Source organism: Tasmannia lanceolata, unplaced genomic scaffold, assembly GCF_043159265.1.
Source record: "Tasmannia lanceolata isolate RefF3 unplaced genomic scaffold, GAP_Taslan_0.1 ptg000018l, whole genome shotgun sequence".
Classification (NCBI taxonomy): Eukaryota; Viridiplantae; Streptophyta; class Magnoliopsida; order Canellales; family Winteraceae; genus Tasmannia; species Tasmannia lanceolata.
In genome coordinates, this window is record NW_027518695.1 from 25,729,250 (window position 1) to 25,749,487 (window position 20,238).

Here is a 20,238-nt window from a genome sequence, read left to right on the forward strand (position 1 = left end):
CCTTAAACAAAGAAGAGTCGCCATCCAAGGAAGTGGGCCAAGGATCCCATACTATGCTCTGTTGCAACGGATAACCAGAGATATAAAAGAGGGTTCTTGCCTGGTTACGAATTCGGAATGTCCAAAGAGCATCTCATCCGCTCAAGTACAAACACCTGGTCTCTTATGCCATTTACTTAATAATTTTGACAGTTTTGGGCGAAAGTCATATGAAATGAGAACGAATATCTCCGAGAAAATGTCTATCTAATCATGCATGTCTCGGAGATGATTAATAAGCACACATAAAAAAGAAATGAAAGAACTGTCGTGTAATAACCGGTAAAATATATATATATATATATATACAAATAAATAAAAATGGCCTCATAGGTGGGTAATCATCGGCCATTACTCATTTTTCCCCGAGTTAATCGGGCATGAGGACATCTGGCATAATGGGGCGTACGCGATTCGAACCCAACGCTGAGCGAGGATTGAACGGCTTCCTACCACTAAACCACCGTCCCAGATGTCAACTAAAAATGAGTAGATACTTACACATATTAAAAATTACCAATAGTCACTATTCATAATTACTATTCACAATAGTCACTATGCAAGATTACTATGCAGAAATACTACGTAAGATTACTATGCAAAAATACTATGCAAGTTCACTATTGAGATAAACTATTCAAAATTACTATTCACAGTAGGACCCACCGAGTACTATTCACAAGCGGGTCCCACCAACAGTGGGTCCCAGATCAGCGGGCCCCACACAAGCGGGTCCCACATCAGCTGGCCCAACACAAGCGGGTCCCACATCAGCGGGCCCCACACAAGCGGGTCCTACCACCAGTGGGACCCACAACAAGCAGGACCCACAAATAGCGAGACCCAACGCCAGCGGGACCCATCACTAGTGGGAACCACTACCAGAAGGACACACCGCAACCACTTTCATTAACTCATTGGTTAAGCGGGTCACTCCATAACCACTATCATTAATGAGTAGTTGCGCTTCACCGACGAAAATAATAATTAAATAATATTAATCATCCTGTTACTATTCAAGCAGCCTTTACTATTCATTTATTTATACCTTTACTATTCCTATATTTTTGTAAAAGCATTTAAGAGAAGCATTTAAGAGAGTAGTTGTGAATTTAAGAATGTAGTATCTATAAATAGAGGCTCTCATTTTGTTATTTAGACAAACCCTAGTAGAGCTAAAAAAATTTAGAGAAGAAAGAGTAAGACAGAGAGGGAAAAAGAGAGAGAGGAGAAGGAAAAGGAAATCCACTTCATCACTACCAAGGTAAGTCTTTCATAAAAATAGTTAAAGTATTTATTATGGGTAATATGGTTGGTTCTACAACCTATGTAAATATTAGGATAAAGCATGCATAAGAGGCGATAACTCGCTATAGATTATGCAAGTTTTATCATCTTATTTGAACGGTGAAATGCTAGCATAGTAACCGTAAAGTAAACTTTAATCAAAGAAAGGCGAACTGCTGAGCATAATAGCCCATCTTATTTGAAAGGTAAAATGCTAGCATAGTAACCGTAAAGTAAACTTTAATCAAAGAAAGGCGAACTGCTGAGCATAGTAGCCCATCTTATTTGAACGGTGAAATGCTAGCATAGTAACCGTAAAGTAAACTTTAATCAAGGAAATGCGAACTGCTGAGCATAGTAGCCAAGAAATAAACTAAATCAAAGAATGGTGAACTGCTGAGCATAGTAACCTGTGGGGTCCACATGAATAGTAACATGTGGGGTCCATATGAATAGTGCATGCTGGGCCCCATGATTTTAAAAATTTAATAGAAAGAACACTGAACACAGAGAACATTATCTTGGACATAGATGGACATTACCTGGACAGAAAGGACACTGCCTTAAAACATGAATTTGATAAAATTAGAATATATTTACAGGTTATCCACTCCAAGGTGTAAGCTCAAACAAACCTGTGATCGGAAAGCTATAAGTAAGGGTTTTCTTCCATTGATTCTCTTTTGCTATATGTAAGGGTTTTCTTCCATTGATTCTCTTTTGCTATATGTAAGAGTTTTCTCCATTGATTCTCTTTTGATATACTGGATGTGAATATTTCATATTCTTTGATTCTCTTTATACGCAATTGCTATAAGAGTTTCTATCCTTCTAAGATCCCCAACTGATGAGAATCCAAGGGGGATCCTTTCTTTCAGACCCCATTCCTTTCAGATAAATGATTTTACTGATAAAGTTATAATTCTATTTTGTATCCTCGAAACTTGTTTCCGTGAGATATGTTTATGTTTAGGGTTTATCTTGTGATACCCTAATTCTGGATATGGACTGAGTTATGATATGATGACGGGTGGACGCGTTATAGTCCTCCATGTGCACGTGGGTAAAGACGACTCTAGAGAGTGTAAATCTAGAGGATTATGAGCCGAGGTATGGCTATGAATGGGCCGAGATATGGCTATGAATGAAAGCATCTATGCTTAATGAAGTATATATATATAATTCTATATATATAATTCTTGATATCAGTTCTGTAAGTTTTATCTATACGTTTGGAAAGTATGTTGTGCTTATTCCTTCTTTTCATGTTTATAATGTGAGATGTCTTATCTGCAAAATATCATGTTCTTATGAGTTTGACAATTCTACATCACTTGTTGTTTATACCCTACTGGGCTATTTGAGCTCACCCCTTTCTTTTTCTTGTTTTATTGTTCCAACCCCCAGGTGAAGTATAGATGAAAGATGAAGAATGCTAGAGTTGAATGCAGAACTGTTCTAAAGGACAAATATGTTTTAAATATGTATCAACTATGTCTTGAATTAAGATGTAATAAGTTAGACCTAATTTCTGTAAACCCTCTAAACGTAGTTGTTGTATTTGAGATCTTGGAAATAATGAAAGTTTTTGAAAAAGATGATGTAATATTCTTCTACGCACCGAGTTGGTATTTCCAAAAATCCGGGGCGTTACATTTGGTATCAGAACGAAGTTTAGTCGATTTTGGAAATTAGGATTCAAAAAGATAGGATTAGAATTTACCCTATCTAAATGTTAAGTTAGAATATGTTAACTATACCGCTAGTCGTTGGTTAATATAGAACTTATGTGCTATTTATGACTTCTGTGATACTTCTGTATATAAATGCTTTTAAATATGAGTTATAATTTAGATTACTAATGTGATACTATGATATGAAGATGGTGGAGAATCAGGAACAGATTTTTGCAATCGAGGCTGAGGCAAGGAGGGGACGTGGCAGGCCACGCAGAGAAAGGCAAGCAAGAAACGAACAACCTACAGCCAACGCTAGAAACAACAACGCAGGAAATGATGCCATTGCCACTGCATTGGCAGAGCTAGCCCAAGCAATGACAGCAAACATGAACCAACAACGAGCCCCATCTGCTCCACTTCAAAACGAAGGAGCTATACTGGAACAGTTTATAAGGCAACATCCTGCTGCCTTCTCGGGAACTACAGATCCCTTAGAAGCTGAAAGATGGATTCACTCCATCGAAAAGATCTTTTCGGTGATTGACTGCACCAGTCAACAACGTGTAAGATTGGCGGCGTATAGATTGGACGGTGACGCGGATCAGTGGTGGAATTTAGTCCGAAATACAAAAACCGAAGAAGAAATGAACGCAATGTGTTGGAATGAATTCAAAAGAATCTTCCTCAAAAAATACTTCCCACAACCACTAAAAGCTCAGCTAGTGAGAGAATTTATTTCATTAAAGCAAGAAGAGGGAGAGACAGTCTCCCAATATGAAGCAAAATTCACAAGACTGGCTCGATATGCAACCCATCTAGTGACTGACGTTCAAAGGTGGACAAATTCCAATACGGATTAAAGCCTAGTGTCAGGCGAGCATTAGCAGCTTTAGATTTTCAAAGCTACGAAGCCGTGGTGAGATGTGCTTTGAAAGTGGAAATTGAACATTTGGACTTTCAGCAGTCCAAAAACAAGTTGACCGGCGTCAAGAGAACGAATGAAAGCCAACCAGGAGGATCTGGAACAAAGAGACCTAATGTCAAGGAAGCAGGAGACCAGCAACATTGCTCAAAATGTGGAAAGAGACATGGAGGTGTCTGTTACGTGGGGACACGAAAATGCTTCTAATGCGGAATGGAAGGACATGTGGCAAAGGACTGCAAGACGGTCCCAAAACAGGAACAAAATCCAACTTTGACTCGGAACAGTCAGCCAACCCTCAAGCAGACTCTGAATGCTCACCCAGACATCAAGTGTTTCAATTGTAACGAAATGGGACACTATTCAAATCAATGCACCAAGCCTAGAGCAGTAGGAGGAGGTCGACAACAACAGCAACAGCCAAGGGGACAGGCCCGTACTTTTGCTATCACAACTGCTGAAGTGGAGGCAACGAATGATGTGGTGACAGGTACTTTGTCTGTAAGTTCGAAGAATGCACATATATTATTTGATTCTGGCTCTACGCATTCTTTCGTTTCACCAAAGTTTGCCAAGCATTTGAGCATACCACTTCAGAAGTTAGATCTTGAACTTTCTGTTAAAACGCCTGGTGGAAATTCTCTAGTTACATCAGGAGTTTATCGAGCATGCTCTGTTGATATTTGTGGTAGAAACTTATCGGTAGATCTTATCTCCTTACCTATTTTAGAATTCGATGTTATATTAGGAATGGATTGGTTGACTTTAAACCATGCTAACATAGACTGTTACAGGAAAGAAGTCAGGTTTACTATTCCTGATCAACCCCAACTTGTATATAAAAGCCTTGACAGAAACAAAACTCCAGCACTAATATCATCGTTGCAGGCAAGACGATTATTAAAACAGGGCTGTGAAGGATATCTCGCTCAAGTTCAAGTTGTGGACACGAGTAAAAAGAAGATGAAAATGGAGGACGTGCCTATTGTGCAAAAGTACGTGGATGTTTTCCCTGACGATCTACCAAGAGCCCCACCGAATCGAGAACTGGAGTTCTCTATCGAGCTAGTACCGGGAGCAAATCCAATATCCAAAAGACCGTATCGAATGGCGCCGATAGAATTGGAGGAACTAAAGAAGCAACTGCAAGAACTATTAAACAAATGATTCATCCGGCCCAGTGTATCACCCTGGGGAGCTCCCGTCCTGTTCGTAAAAAAGAAGGATGGATCAATGAGGTTGTGCATTGATTATCGAGAACTGAACAATGTCACAATAAAGAACAAGTACCCGTTGCCCAGAATCGACGACTTGTTCGACCAACTTCAAGGTGCCATGTACTTCTCCAAGATCGATCTCAGATCTGGTTACCACCACCTGAAAGTAAAGAAGGAAGACGTTCCAAAGACGGCGTTCCGCACGCGATACGGACATTATGAGTTCATTGTCATGCCATTCGGACTAACGAATGCCCCAGCCGTATTCGTGGATCTAATGAACAGAGTATTTCACGACTATCTTGACAAGTTTGTCGTGGTGTTTATCGACGACATTCTTGTCTATTCTAAGAGTCGCGAAGAACATGAGGAACATCTGAAGATTGTTTTACAAACACTTCGACAGAAGAAGCTGTATGCCAAATTCAGTAAATGTGAATTCTGGTTGCAGCAAGTGGCGTTCTTGGGTCACACAGTCACCCGAGAAGGAATTTCTGTGGATCCAGCGAAGACTAAAGCCGTTGAAGAATGGCAAAGACCCACGACAGCAACAGAAATTCGGAGTTTCTTGGGACTTGCCGGCTATTATAGAAGGTTCGTGGAAAACTTCGCTCGATTAGCAAATCCATTAACGAAATTAACTCGGAAAGGCGCGAAGTTTATCTGGACCAAAGAATGCGAGGAAAGCTTCCAAACGTTAAAGAAGAGACTCGTCAGCGCACCTGTGCTAGCATTACCAACACCAACCGGAGGATTTGTGATCTACAGTGACGCATCAAAAGAAGGGCTCGGCTGCGTATTAATGCAAAATGAAAAAGTTATAGCTTATGCATCACGCCAACTAAAATACCACGAGCAAAACTACCCCACGCATGATATGGAATTGGCGGCAGTAATCTTTGCACTGAAGATCTGGCGACATTATCTCTACGGGGAAAAGTGTGAAATTTATACTGATCACAAGAGTCTCAAATACATATTTTCCCAGAAGGAGCTTAATATGAGACAAAGAAGGTGGCTAGAGTTACTAAAGGATTATGACTGCACCATTCATTATCATCCTGGAAAGGCGAATGTAGTGGCAGATGCATTGAGTAGAAAAACTTCCGGAACCTTGGCAAGAATGCTAACCACTCAAAAGCATTTACTCCAAGATCTGAGAAAACTGGATATGGAAATAGTAGCACCGCGAACCAAGGGCTACATAGCACAGATGGTTGCTCAACCATCACTATTGGAGAAAATCAAGGCCACTCAAGTCGACAATCCTGAATTAAAAGGAAAGATCGAAGCAATTCGGAAAGGCAAACTTTCCGAATTCAATGTTGATAAAGATGACATCTTAAGATTCAACACAAGACTGTGTGTGCCCTCCGATCCAGAATTAAGAAGGAAGTTGTTAACTGAGGCACATAGTTCGGCATTCTCCATACACCCAGGGAGTACGAAGATGTATCGAGATCTTCGAACCCATTATTGGTGGAATAATATGAAGAGAGAGATTGCTGAGTTCATGTCTACATGCTTGGTTTGCCAACACGTTAAAGCAGAACGACAGCTACCAAAGGGAGCCTTACAACCACTAGAGGTGCGTATATGGAAGTGGGATATGATAGCAATGGATTTCATTACGGGACTACCGAGGACTACGAAAGTAAATGACGCAATATGGGTCATCATTGATCGACTGACGAAGGTAGGTCATTTTATCCCAATACGAGAAAATTTTTCCTTAGATCAATTGGCAAAGCTCTACATCAAAGAAGTAGTCCGTTTACACGGCATACCAGCATCCATTGTGTCTGATCGTGACCCGCGCTTCACATCTAATTTTTGGAGGAGTATACAAAAGCATTGGGGGACAAAGTTGAACTTCAGCACTGCCTTTCATCCTCAAACAGATGGTCAATCCGAACGGACAATTCAGACACTGGAGGATATGCTTAGAGCTTGCATAATAGACTTCCAAGGTAATTGGGACCAACACTTACCATTGGTTGAATTTTCTTATAATAACAGTTATCACTCTAGTATAGAGAGTGCACCCTATGAAGCTCTCTATGGTAAGAGGTGTAGAACACCGACGTGTTGGGATGAGGTCGGAGAAAGAAAACTTCTAGGCCCATAGTTAGTACAAGAAACTACTGACAAAGTACGTATGATCCAACAACATATGAGGACGGCTCAAAGCAGACAGAAGAGCTACGCGGATCATCGACGTCGAGACCTAGAGTTTGCAGTGGGTGACCGTGTATTCTTAAAAGTATCACCTTGGAAGGGTGTGATAAGGTTCGGAAAGAAAGGGAAGCTCAGTCCCAGATATATTGGACCATACGAAATACTTGAACGAATTGGACCAATAGCATACCGTGTAGCTTTGCCACCAGCCTTGTCACATGTTCACAATGTGTTTCACGTCTCACTTTTAAGGAAATACTTGGCGGACCCATCACATGTACTGCAAACAGAACCAATGCAGTTGGAACAAGATTTGTCTTATGAAGAGCAACTAGTACAAATCCTTGATCGAAAGGAACAAATTCTTCGGACAAAAAGAATATCACTGGTGAAGATTCTGTGGAGGAGCCAAGCCACCGAGGAAGCAACATGGGAACCGGAGGAGGAGATGAAACAAAAGTATCCTCATCTATTTACTTCTTAAGGTATGTAAAATTTCGAGGACGAAATTTTTTTTAAGGGGGGTAGAATGTAAAAACCGGTAATATATATATATATATATACAAATAAATAAAAATGGCCTCATAGGTGGGTAATCATCGGCCATTACTCATTTTTCCCCGAGTTAATCGGGCATGAGGACATCTGGCATAATGGGGCGTACGCGATTCGAACCCAACGCTGAGCGAGGATTGAACGGCTTCCTACCACTAAACCACCGTCCCAGATGTCAACTAAAAATGAGTAGATACTTACACATATTAAATATTACCAATAGTCACTATTCATAATTACTATTCACAATAGTCACTATGCAAGATTACTATGCAAAAATACTACGTAAGATTACTATGCAGAAATACTATGCAAGTTCACTATTGAGATAAACTATTCAAAATTACTATTCACAGTAGGACCCACCGAGTACTATTCACAAGCGGGTCCCACCAACAGCGGGCCCCACACAAGTGGGTCCCACATCAGCGGGCCCCACACAAGCGGGTCCCACATCAGCAGGCCCCACACAAGCAGGTCCTACCACCAGTGGGACCCACAACAAGCAGGACCCACAAATAGCGGGACCCAACGCCAGCGGGACCCATCACTAGTGGGAACCACTACCAGAAGGACACACCGCAACCACTTTCTTTAACTCATTGGTTAAGCGGGTCACTCCACAACCACTATTCAAGCAGTTGCGCTTCACTGACGAAAATAATAATTAAATAATATTAATCATCCTGTTACTATTCAAGCAGCCTTTACTATTCATTTATTTATACCTTTACTATTCCTATATTTTTGTAAAAGCATTTAAGAGAAGCATTTAAGAGAGTAGTTGTGAATTTAAGAATGTAGTATCTATAAATAGAGGCTCTCATTTTGTTATTTCGACAAACCCTAGTAGAGCTAAAAAAATTCAGAGAAGAAAGAGTAAGAGAGAGAGAGGGAAAAAAAGAGAGAGGAGAAGGAAAAGGAAATCCACTTCATCACTACGAAGGTAAGTCTTTCATATAAATAGTTAAAGTATTTATTATGGGTAATATGGTTGGTTCTACCACCTATGTAAATATTACGATAAAGCATGCATAAGAGGCGATAACTTGCTATAGATTATGCAAGTTTTATCATCTTATTTGAACGGTGAAATGCTAGCATAGTAACCGTAAAGTAAACTTTAATCAAAGAAAGGCGAACTGCTGAGCATAGTAGCCAAGAAATAAACTAAATCAAAGAATGGTGAACTACTGAGCATAGTAACCTGTGGGGTCCACATGAATAGTAACATGTGGGGTCCATATGAATAGTGCATGCTGGGCCCCATGATTTTAAAAATTTAATAGAAAGAACACTGAACACAGGGAACATTATTTTGGACATAGATGGACATTACCTGGACAGAAAGGACACTGCCTTAAAACATGAATTTGATAAAATTAGAATATATTTGCAGGTTATCCACTCCAAGGTGTAAGCTCAAACAAACCTGTGATCGGAAAGCTATAAGTAAGGGTTTTCTTCCATTGATTCTCTTTTGCTATATGTAAGGGTTTTCTTCCATTGATTCTCTTTTGCTATATGTAAGAGTTTTCTCCATTGATTCTCTTTTGATATACTGGATGTGAATATTTCATATTCTTTGATTATCTTTATACGCAATTGCTATAAGAGTTTCTATCCTTCTAAGATCCACAACTGATGAGAATCCAAGGGGGATCCTTTCTTTCAGACCCCATTCCTTTCAGATAAATGATTTTACTGATAAAGTTATAATTCTATTTTGTATCCTCGAAACTTGTTTCCGTGAGATATGTTTATGTTTAGGGTTTATCTTGTGATACCCTAATTCTGGATATGGACTGGGTTATGATATGATGACGGGTGGACGCGTTATAGTCCTCCATGTGCACGTGGGTAAAGACAACTCTAGAGAGTGTAAATCTAGAGGATTATGAGCCGAGGTATGGCGATGAATGGGCCGAGATATGGCTATGAATGAAAGCATCTATGCTTAATGAAGTCTATATATATAATTATATATATATAATTCTTGATATCAGTTCTGTAAGTTTTCTCTATACGTTTGGAAAGTATGTTGTGCTTATTCTTTCTTTCCATGTTTATAATGTGAGATGTCCTATCTGTAAAATATCATGTTCTTATGAGCTTGACAATTCTACATCACTTGTTGTTTATACCCTACTGGGCTATTTGAGCCCTTTCTTTTTCTTGTTTTATTGTTCCAACCCCCAGGTGAAGTATAGATGAAAGATGAAGAATGCTAAAGTTGAATGCAGAACTGTTCTAAAGGACAAATATGTTTTAAATATATACCAACTATGTCTTTAATTAAGATGTAATAAGTTAGACCTAATTTCTGTAAACCCTCTAAACGTAGTTGTTGTATTTGAGATCTTGGAAATAATGAAAGTGTTTGAAAAAGATGATGTAATATTCTTCTACGCATTTGAGATCTTGGAAATAATGAAAGTGTTTGAAAAAGATGATGTAATATTCTTCTACGCACCGAGTTGGTATTTCCAAAAATCCGGGGCGTTACATGTCGCCTAATAATAGCTAGGTTATGAGGGACAAGCCTAAAGAGCTAAGTTATGAGTGTCATACCTAATTGGTGTCTGAGTTCTGATGTGCAAACACATGCATGCTACTGCTAAAGGTATAGGATCTATACATGAAAGTAAGAAAACACATCAAAACATAAAACACAAATCAATCCTATATATGACAGGACAAGACAAATCCTAACTCTAATGTGACTTGACTCGGACCAAGATGGCCGTCCATCCCAGCTGCTCTACGTATCCCGGCCTCGGGAAGAATCGGAGTTAACGTAGTTCGATGACCTATTCTAACTACTATGCCTAACTATCTAGAACTGCTATCCTAGACTCGATCCACTAGACTCAACTGATTTTTTAAAGCTTTTTTTTTGTACGATCACTTAAGTTCATGTGAATTGTAATTTTTAGGACTCTCTATATGCCCCAACTAATGCAAGTTGATTAGCCTTAAGCTAATGCAGCTGGGCCCTACATCCTATGTGTAACTAGGCTGTGCAACCTAAGGAAAACCATGGGCTGACTATATGCTTCCTAGTCTAACCATCGGTTCGACTAAATGTCTAATCGATCGACTCGAGGCCTCCTAACTCTAGGGACACTCACACGACAGGACACACCAAATCAAACAAATCAGGACAGCCTCCTAACTCTAACACACCTCAAACAACTAGGACGGACTCCTAACTCTAGGGGAAGATCTTTTTTAAAAGGGTTTTGAAGAATTTTTGTATTTTTTTGGAAGATTTGAAATGTTTATTTTTAAAGGTTTGGCTGGACTTGGGATATGAATCCCAAGCTGCACTACGTACCCTGTTGAAAGGGATCAAGCCAACGTAGTTCGGAACAGAATTCCTAACTACTCCTAAGGACTCAAGATTTTTGAGATTTTTGGTTTTTCAGATGTTTTTGATGGTTTTTGACACAAGAGGACAGAATCCTATCATCATAAGAGGAGGACCGACTCCTGATATCCCACAAAGGTTGGACAGCATCCTATGCTTTGCGAGGAATGAACAGAATAACAACTCTGCAAGGGTTGGACAGCATCCTATACCTTGCAAGAGTGGATAAAGATCACATGATTTGATGAGAGGTTGGATAGAATCCTAACCCCTATGATGATAGGACTGACTCCTAGTGCACAACCCTAAGAGGGGAGTGCCAATGAGACTAGGCTAGTCTCCTAAAAGAAGAGGAGATAAGAAGGGTGCTAGTGAGACTAGGCTAGTCTCATAAACACAGAGATGGGTTCCATTGCCCTTGCAAAGACAAGATGGGTACAGTTTTTAACAGACCAAGTCGGTCTTTAACCTAAAGGAGGTGTTCTACTTGAGACTTGGGTAGTCTCCTATGTATGACTCGCTAATGAGACAAAGCTTGTCTCCAAAGGGGGTTGATTTTCCTGAGACACAGCTTGTCTCCTAAAAGAGGGCTCTAGATATCCCTTTCATTGCCCTTACAATGAATGGGCTTCTGATATTCAAGGTTCTTGTCGAAAAGACTAGGTTAGTCTTAAATAAAAAGAGGGGAGAGTTATTTGGACTAAGCAAATCCCCTAACCTTTATCAGATGCTTTTCATTCGATCATGGACAACAAAGTTAGATTTGTTTAGCACCAAAACAAGGTAAAACAACTAGCATGGGTGCTACTTCGTTTCTCCTTGCATTCGAATCAACACATACTAAAAGTGACAAAGCAACAGGTGTTATATTTTGGACTAAAAATATAATCAAGTATAAATAATCAATACATGCTATGCATAGTATGGTTTTGACGAGAACCGTTCCTCCTTGAAATACATTAAGAAATGAATTTATGAACATTTTTTCCCTACCCCAGGTCCATCAATTATACATTAGCACAATTGGGCTAGCAACTATTTGCAACTTGTAAAACAATCAAATGAATTTATCTGGTAATAATTATTTAGTATTGACAAAATTTATATTTCATGTAGACTATAAAATTCATACACAAATCAGCACTTTATAAGCAAAATCCACAACTTAACAAGAAACAATAATTCTCAATGAAAAAATCTTATGAACCATAAAATATTACAGGCACACGAATCAGAACTCGATAAACAAGATCCACAACTCATCCAAGAAAAACCATTATTAATGAGAAATTTGATGAATTTAAAGAAAAACTAAAAAATCAAACTAAAAAAAATGGAATCGACTCACCTGTGTTGAGCTGAAGCAATATCCAAATCGAAATAGGTGCTTATAAATGTAGAGAATTCCCAAAGCAAAATCTTTCACCGAATAGCAGATTTACCAGATCTGACGAATAATCTTACTGTAGCTGAAATTATTGCAATTAGATCCGTACTATCCGAACTAAATTGAAGTTCCAAAAGGAAATTTTCAAATCCAAACTAGATGATCTTCACTCATAAAATTAGAAGCATGTATTTAACAAGTGATGATGTATATCTAAAGCTCTTCATTTCAAAAAACACTGGATCGAAGGTTCTTTATAGAGGAAAATATGGCAGATCTGAAATTTGTGACCTAGTTCTAGGGTTTAGAAGGATGAAAATGATAGAAATGAGATAGATTTAAGGTTCCTAAAACTGGATCTAGAGTTTTACAAAATGAATATGAGATTAGGATGCTCAAATCTCAATCAAAGCTCAAGAAAATAAGATCTGCTACAGGAATGAAGAGAACAAGATGATCAAAGTAAAAATCCGGCCAGAAAGCTTACCGGAGACTCGCTGGAAAAAATGAGCTTCGATCGGAGAAAAGAAAGAGATAAGCTAGGGTTTCAAGAATTTAGGGAAAAAAATCTCTTGCTCTTTCTCTCTGCCAAATTTTTTCTCTCTCTCGCTCTCTCAAAGATTTTTCAGATCTAAAAATGAGGCTCCTCTCCGATCTCCTACTCTTTTCTAAGATTGCAGATCTCTCTCGGAGTTTAAAGGAATGGCCGGAGCTGAGGTTTCAACAATAAAATTTGAATTTTTGGAGAAATTTAGGGCTTCTAGCTAAGAGGAAACAACAGATGTATTAAAAGAAAAGAGATTTAAAGGATTGAAACCTTGGACGGAGCTCTGACAAACTCACCGGAGAAGAGGATCTGAGCCTTGCCAGAGAAGAAGGAGAAGGTGATACCGATCCTTTTTCCCGGAAGAAATGAAATCGCAGCAGATGATTTTTTTGCCGGAAAATGGCAATCGGAGATGATCGAAGAAAAATGGGGATCTCTCTCTCTCGCTCTCTACTTCTCTCTTTCTCCAACAGATTTTTTTTCTTTTTCTTTTTCTTTAAAAAAATGACTTAAACTAGTATTTATAGAGAATTTTCAGAATCGATATTGGCACCCCATTGATGGGCGCACAAAAACATGATAAGGCACGCCCGTAACTCTTGTCCCATTCGGCCCAGGTTCAAACACCATTCAGGATAATTCGCCCCCCTTTTCTGAACTTGCACTACGACTTTGCTCGACTTGTTCGCTAGGCAAACGCGCTCGGATTTCAACGAAACTTTGCAGGGACCTAGCTGGGGCCCTAACCTAGCTTAGGGTGAATTTTGGGACCCTAGCTCATTGATTTGATGGGGTTTTGCACAAAATTGGAAGGTTTAAGGCACGATCAAAATGGGGTGTCTACAGATGCCCCTCTTTGGCAAAGCGTGCTTGTCACGCGAATGTCAAAGCTGAACAGACAGCCCATTTTGACTGGCTTAAAATTGATTGGAGAGAAAGAAGAATGAAGAAGATGATTTTGTGAACATTGAACTGTTGGAAGGATCAAATACCTCAGGGGTTGTGATATGGAATGGATGCCTCAGGGGTTTTAAATGGAAGAGATGCCTCAGGGGTCTTCATTTGGAAAGGTTGCCTCAGGGGTCTTCAGATGGAATGGTTAATTTTGGTTGTTTACTCGGTACTCTCAGAGACTTTGGTTCTTTCTACGCTCGGAGAGAATACTATCAAGAAGAATTTAGATTTTACGTTCAGGACGAAAACTTTCAAGGAAAATTTGGCTTCTTCACTCGGGGTGAATGCTCTCAAAAAGAAATTTGATTTTACATTCAGGACGAAAACTCTCAGGTGAAATTGGATTCTACGCTTGGAGCGAATGCTATCAGAAAGAATTTTGGTTCTACGCTTGGAGCGAATGCTTTTCGAAGAGACAAATTGATTTTACGCTTGGAGCGAATACTTTCTGGAAGAAATTGGGTTCTACGCTTAGAGCGAATGCTTTTCAGAAAGACAAATTGATTTTACGCTTGGAGCGAATGTTTTCAGGAAGAAATTGGGTTCGACGCTTAGAGCGAATGCTTTCGGGAAGAATTTTGGTTCTACGCTTGGAGCGAATGCTTTTGAAAGAGACAAATTGATTTTACGCTTGGAGCGAATGCTTTCAAAGAATAGGTACTACGCTTGGAGCGAATGCTCTCGAGGAGAAATTGGTTTTACGCTTGGAGCGAATGCTTTCAAAGAATAGGTACTACGCTTGGAGCGAATGCTCTCGGGGAGAAATTGGTTTTACGCTTGGAGCGAATGCTTTTCAAAGAGACAAATTGATTTTACGCTTGGAGCGATTGCTTTTCAAAGAGACAAATTGATTTTACGCTTGGAGCGAATGCTTTCAGGAAGAATTTTGATATTTTGCTCAGTGCTGATGTTTTCTGGGATAATTCGGTTTCTTCACTCGGGGTGGATGCTCTCAGGGAGAAAATGGTTTCTTCACTCGGGGTGGATGCTCTCAGGGAGAAAATGGTATTTTCACTCGGGGTGGATGCTCTCAGGGAGAATATGGTTTCTTCACTCGGGGTGGATACTCTCAGGGAGAAAATTTGGTATTTTTCACTCGGGGTGGATGCTCTCAGGGAGAATTTTTGGTATTTTCACTCGGGGTGGATGCTCTTAGGGAGAATTTGGTTTTTTCACTCAGGGTGGATGCTCTCAGGGAGAATTTGGTTCTTCACTCGGGGTGGATGCTCTCAGGGAGAAAATTTGGTATTTTCACTCAGGGTGGATGCTCTCAGGGAGAAATTGGTTGTTTCACTCGGGGTGGATGCTCTCAGGGAGAAAATCTGGTATTTTCACTCGGGGTGGATGCTCTCAGGGAGAATATGGTATTTTCACTCGGGGTGAATCTAGGGTCCATGTCAAGAAACCATGAAGAGCCAAGCATTGAATCTGGGGTCCATGGCAATAAGCCACGAAGAGCCCAGCAGAAAGGAATCAAGGGTCCACGGCAATACTCCGTGAAGAGCCAAGAAATGACAAGGATAGTGGGTCCATGATACATCGTAGAAGACAGATCACGAAGAGCCACTCAAGAAGCAAGGGTCCATGGTATACCTGGATAGTAGACCACTAAGAGCCTTGGGAACCAACGGGTATTGCTCATAATTGATTGATTTTGAATGATTTTTTCAGACTGATTGCCTCTTGCCGAGGAAATTGGGAGTACGAGTTTCTTGCTGAGAATTGGACTCAAATAATTTGCAGGGATTTGGATATTGGCCTTTCGTTGACAGGTGAAAAGCATTATGCTAAGGTTTTGAAGCTTGTGGGAGCAAATTCTAGAGTCCGCTGGGAAAATTGATTTTTCTTTGAAAATTGACTCTTTTAGAAAGAGGGCTCATTTGAGGAGTTTAGAGATTTGGCTTTAGATGTGCTCGCATCTCTCTTATCTCAACTTATTGAAAATATTGCATTTATTGCCTTTTCTGCTTGATATCTTTTATGATGCAAGTCACAAAAGATGCCCCTAGTGTATTATACTTCCATGACAAGAGTCCTAAGGAAAGTAGAACCATGATAGGTAAGAAAATTTGGGTTTACATGTGTTTCTTCTTTGGAATCAAGATAGGATGATGGCTGAGCAAGAAAAATTTCTTATTCTATTGACCATTATTTGAGGTTCACTCTTTCCACCACCTACTGCTTGAAATTTGACATCTTCGCCATGTCTGAACAGGATATCTCTTGCCTTTCTCTGATACCTAAACTAGGGGTTTATTCATTTTTATCACTTCAGAATGTATACACCCATTCTTCCAGTGCCAGACGACTTGGATCTTGAAGGAAAACAAATATGAATGAGGAACAGACTTTCAAGGACTCTATCAAAGAAGACGTACATTATTCGAGAGACTCGACTCACTTTTGATTCACCCTTAGACCTGATGCGTATTTTTAAATGGTAAGGCTAGCCGCTCTCAGAATAATTTTGAAAACCATGTCAAGAGGCAATAATTTTCTCCATCAGGATTTTTGTCATGGTTATTAGCCCCTTTGGATTGTTCAGTTTTAATGCCCCTAGTTTAGGGAGGTGTCAAAGTAAGTCTCACTGACACTACTCGGATTCCAAGATCCTGCCCTGTGTAGTGATTGTTTCTCCATCTCTTCGAATCTCCTCTGATTGGAACTCATGATTATTGCATTCCAGGTTTCTGGTCTAGCAAACCATTTGCCTCAGCTTTTGCCTGGAATTCTCACACTATTCAAACGTCAGAGTTCTTCATAACCGAGGAAACTCCTTTCATGCTTATCAGCTCACTTTTTGGAAAGTCTTTGCCCCTGACTGGATTGTCTTCTTGAGTTTTCAATCTAGCGAACTGCTACCCTTTCTTTGTATAAGCTAATTGTTAGCCCAAGGGTTCAATAAGTACTCCTATTGAAATGTTTTGATGATTAACAAACTCAATTTGTTATAAAATAAAGGTTTTATACACTAATGATTTCCTTTGGCAAAGTTATAATGTTCACAGCATAGCATCCTCAAGAGTGCATGACAAATGGCAATTCATTCAAGCTCAAAGGGATCTCAAAGGCATGAAGAAGGCATCACCATCTCAAAGGTATTCAAAGACAAGGTTGAACTCAAGCACAAGAATGGCATTCAACTCAAAAGTTCAAGCTTGGCTCAAGCATTAATGGAGTTGAGTGAAGACATGTCAAAGCCTCTACAAGGTGCCAATAAGATTGAAGACCAAGTAAATTTAGAATGTAAATGGTCCTTAATGTATAGTCTAAGTCTATGGCACAAAGGAGATTTAAAATCAAACTAATTAGAACTTAATGGGTTTGTGAATGATCATAGTGGTGTCCCAACATTGTTGGACCCTCATGACATTCCATTTCACTTGAAAAATTAAAGTTCCAAAAGCCCAAACAAAAACAGCAAAAATATAAGAAAATATCTGTTGTCGTAGGCTTCTCGGAACTCCGAGAATATTCTCGGAGCTCCGAGAATTGTTCCAGGTTAAAAAAAATAGACTCGGAGCTCCGAGCCCGGAGTCCAAGAAGACCGTTGGGGAGCGAAAAAATTGTGTATTTTTCTCCCCTCTATATATGAACCTAGGGACTCTTGGAACACTACCTAAGGAGTTTACAAAGATTTTAAGAGCAGTAAAAGGCATTCATTCTCCTTCTCTTCAAGATCTTCACTCTCAATCTCTCTCTTGTGCCATTTACCTTAGATTATTCTTGAGAGACTTTAGGACCTTCATTTGTTCATCTTGTTCTTGTGAGAGTGAGTGAGCTTTACTTTAAATTAGCTTATCTAGAGGCAAGCAAGCTTTTTCATTTCATCTTCTTTGTATTTGGCACAAAGGGCGCCGTAGAAGACCCTTGGAGCGTGAAGCTCGATTTGTACAAGGCGGAAGGAACGCCGTATTTAAGTTCCTTGGAGAAGATAGTGGAATCCTCAAGGAGAGTAACTTGAGAAGAGTGGAGTAGGTCTTGAGCTAAGACCGAACCACTATAAAAATCCTTGTGTCAAAGCTTCCTTGTCTCTTCACCTCTTCTCTTGTGGTAAGCTTTTTACTATTGCTTTAAATACTATTTTTGATTTCCTATTCAATTTAAAACTAGTGCAATCTAAGTTTTCAAAATCCTTAAAATTTGAAAAGAAACCCAATTCACCTCCTCTTGGGTTGCTAAGTGGAATTTCACTTGGTATCAGAGCATAGGCTCTTACATAGGATTTCTCTTTGAAAACCTACAAGGGAAATATCCAAATGGCAACCTTTTCTCATAGCAATGAGGGGCAATCCACTACTAGACCTCCATTCTTCAATGGCTTAAACTATGCATATTGGAAAGCTAGAATGAGAGTGTTTTTAAAATCCTTAGATTTTGATGTTTGGAGAAGTATCCAAAATGGATATAATGAACTAGAATTGATATGGAACTATGGGATGAAAATGAAAGAAAAGAATCCACTATCAATGCAAAAGCAATGAATGCCTTGATTTGTGCCTTATCTCCCAAGGAGTTCAATCGAGTTTCTACTCTTGAAACCACTAAGGAGATTTGGGATATGTTAGAGATAGCTCATGAAGGGACAAATCAAGTGAAAGAGTCCAAGATGAATCTTCTCTTGAGAGAGTATGAACTATTCATGATGGATCCGAATGAAACCATTGCCGAAATGCATACTAGGTTCACAAACATAACAAATGGGTTGAGATCATTAGGTAAACAATTGTCTAGCAAGGATTTAGTTACCAAAATACTTAGGTCATTACCTAAAGACTGGGATCCCAAGGTCACCGCCATTGAAGAAGGAAAAGACGTTTCAAAAATGGGCTTAGAAGACTTAATAGGTTCATTAATAACTTTTGAAATGGTTTTAAAAGGAAGAGAAACCTTAAACAAACAAAAGGAAGATACAAAAAGAAAAAGAATAGCTTTCAAAGCCAGAGTTGAGAGTGAAGAGGAAGAGAGTGAAGATGACACGCAAGATGATCTTGCTCTCTTCACCAAGAGATTCAAGAAATTTCTCAAGTTCAAGAAAGGAGGCAACTCTAGCCAAGGAAGAAATAGGCCTTCAAGCAAAGAGGAGATGAGATGCTATAAGTGCAACAAGGTTGGTCATATACGACCAAATTGCCCACTCATCAACAACAATGACAAGGATAGGAAGAATAGAAGGAATGAAAAAAGGCTTTGTGTGCGGCGGCTTGGGATGAAGGGAGTGCTTCATCCGGAAATGAATCCAACGGAAAGGATAAAGATGACCTTTGCTTCATGGGACTCGCCGATGTGACACAAGATATCTCCGTATCCGAGGTAAATGATGTTGATGATATGTCTCATGAATTCTCTAATGATGAACTAATATTTGCTTGTGAAAAACTTCATGAAAATTTGGATTTACAACTTGCCAAAAACAAAACAATGAAAAAAATCCTTACAAGATATCACTAGGAAATTTGGGCTCTTGAAAAAGGAATTCGATTTGCAAACCAATACAAGTGAAAAATTGATTTTGGAAAACAAAGCTTTGAATGAAGAAATAGACAAATTAATCCTTCAAAACAAAAGCTTGAAAGAGGAAAATGAGACACTTGTTTTGAAATGCAAAGAACTTGATTTAACGTTTAGAAAATTCTCATGTGGCAAAAACAAACTAGATGAAATTCTTGAAAATAAGCTTGTCTCTTTAGAAAAAAATGGTCTTGGTTACAAACCCTTTTCTAAAGGAAAAACTTCATTTAAAAATAAGTTTATAATAAATTCCTCCCACATCCATGCTAACACTAGTGCCTTTATTCCTACTTGTCACTATTGTGGTAGAATAGGACACTTAAGGTTTGCATGCAATGTTAAGAAATCAAAGGCATCTAAATTTATGTGGGTTAAAAAAGATGAGCTTTATGATGTTGCTAACCTTGAAGGACCCAAGAAAAAGTGGGTACCTAAAACTTCAACATGAGCTTTGATTCTTGTAGGTGTGCTTGAAAGGAAAACCCTCAAAGGACAAGTGGTTCTTGGATAGCTGTTGCTCAAGGCACATGACGGGAGATGTAACCAAGTTCGCCTTTGTCACCATGAGTCATCAAGGAAATGTCACCTTTGG

General features: G+C 39.3%; 2 protein-coding genes across 2 annotated transcripts in view; one reads left to right on the forward strand and one right to left on the reverse strand.

Moving 5' to 3' along the window:
* Nucleotides 1–20,238, reverse strand: part of LOC143850223 (uncharacterized) — an 81,604-nt gene that overhangs the window by 35,171 nt on the left and 26,195 nt on the right. The window lies entirely within an intron of this gene.
* LOC143850225 (uncharacterized) lies at nt 4,141–5,094 on the forward strand. Its single transcript, XM_077359490.1, has one exon. It carries the CDS (start codon nt 4,141–4,143, stop codon nt 5,092–5,094), a length of 954 nt encoding a protein of 317 aa, XP_077215605.1.

Bases quoted from the DNA above. Each gene is read 5' to 3' on its own strand.
- LOC143850225 (XM_077359490.1), top strand. From the start codon at position 4,141: ATGGAAGGACATGTGGCAAAGGACTGCAAGACGGTCCCAAAACAGGAA.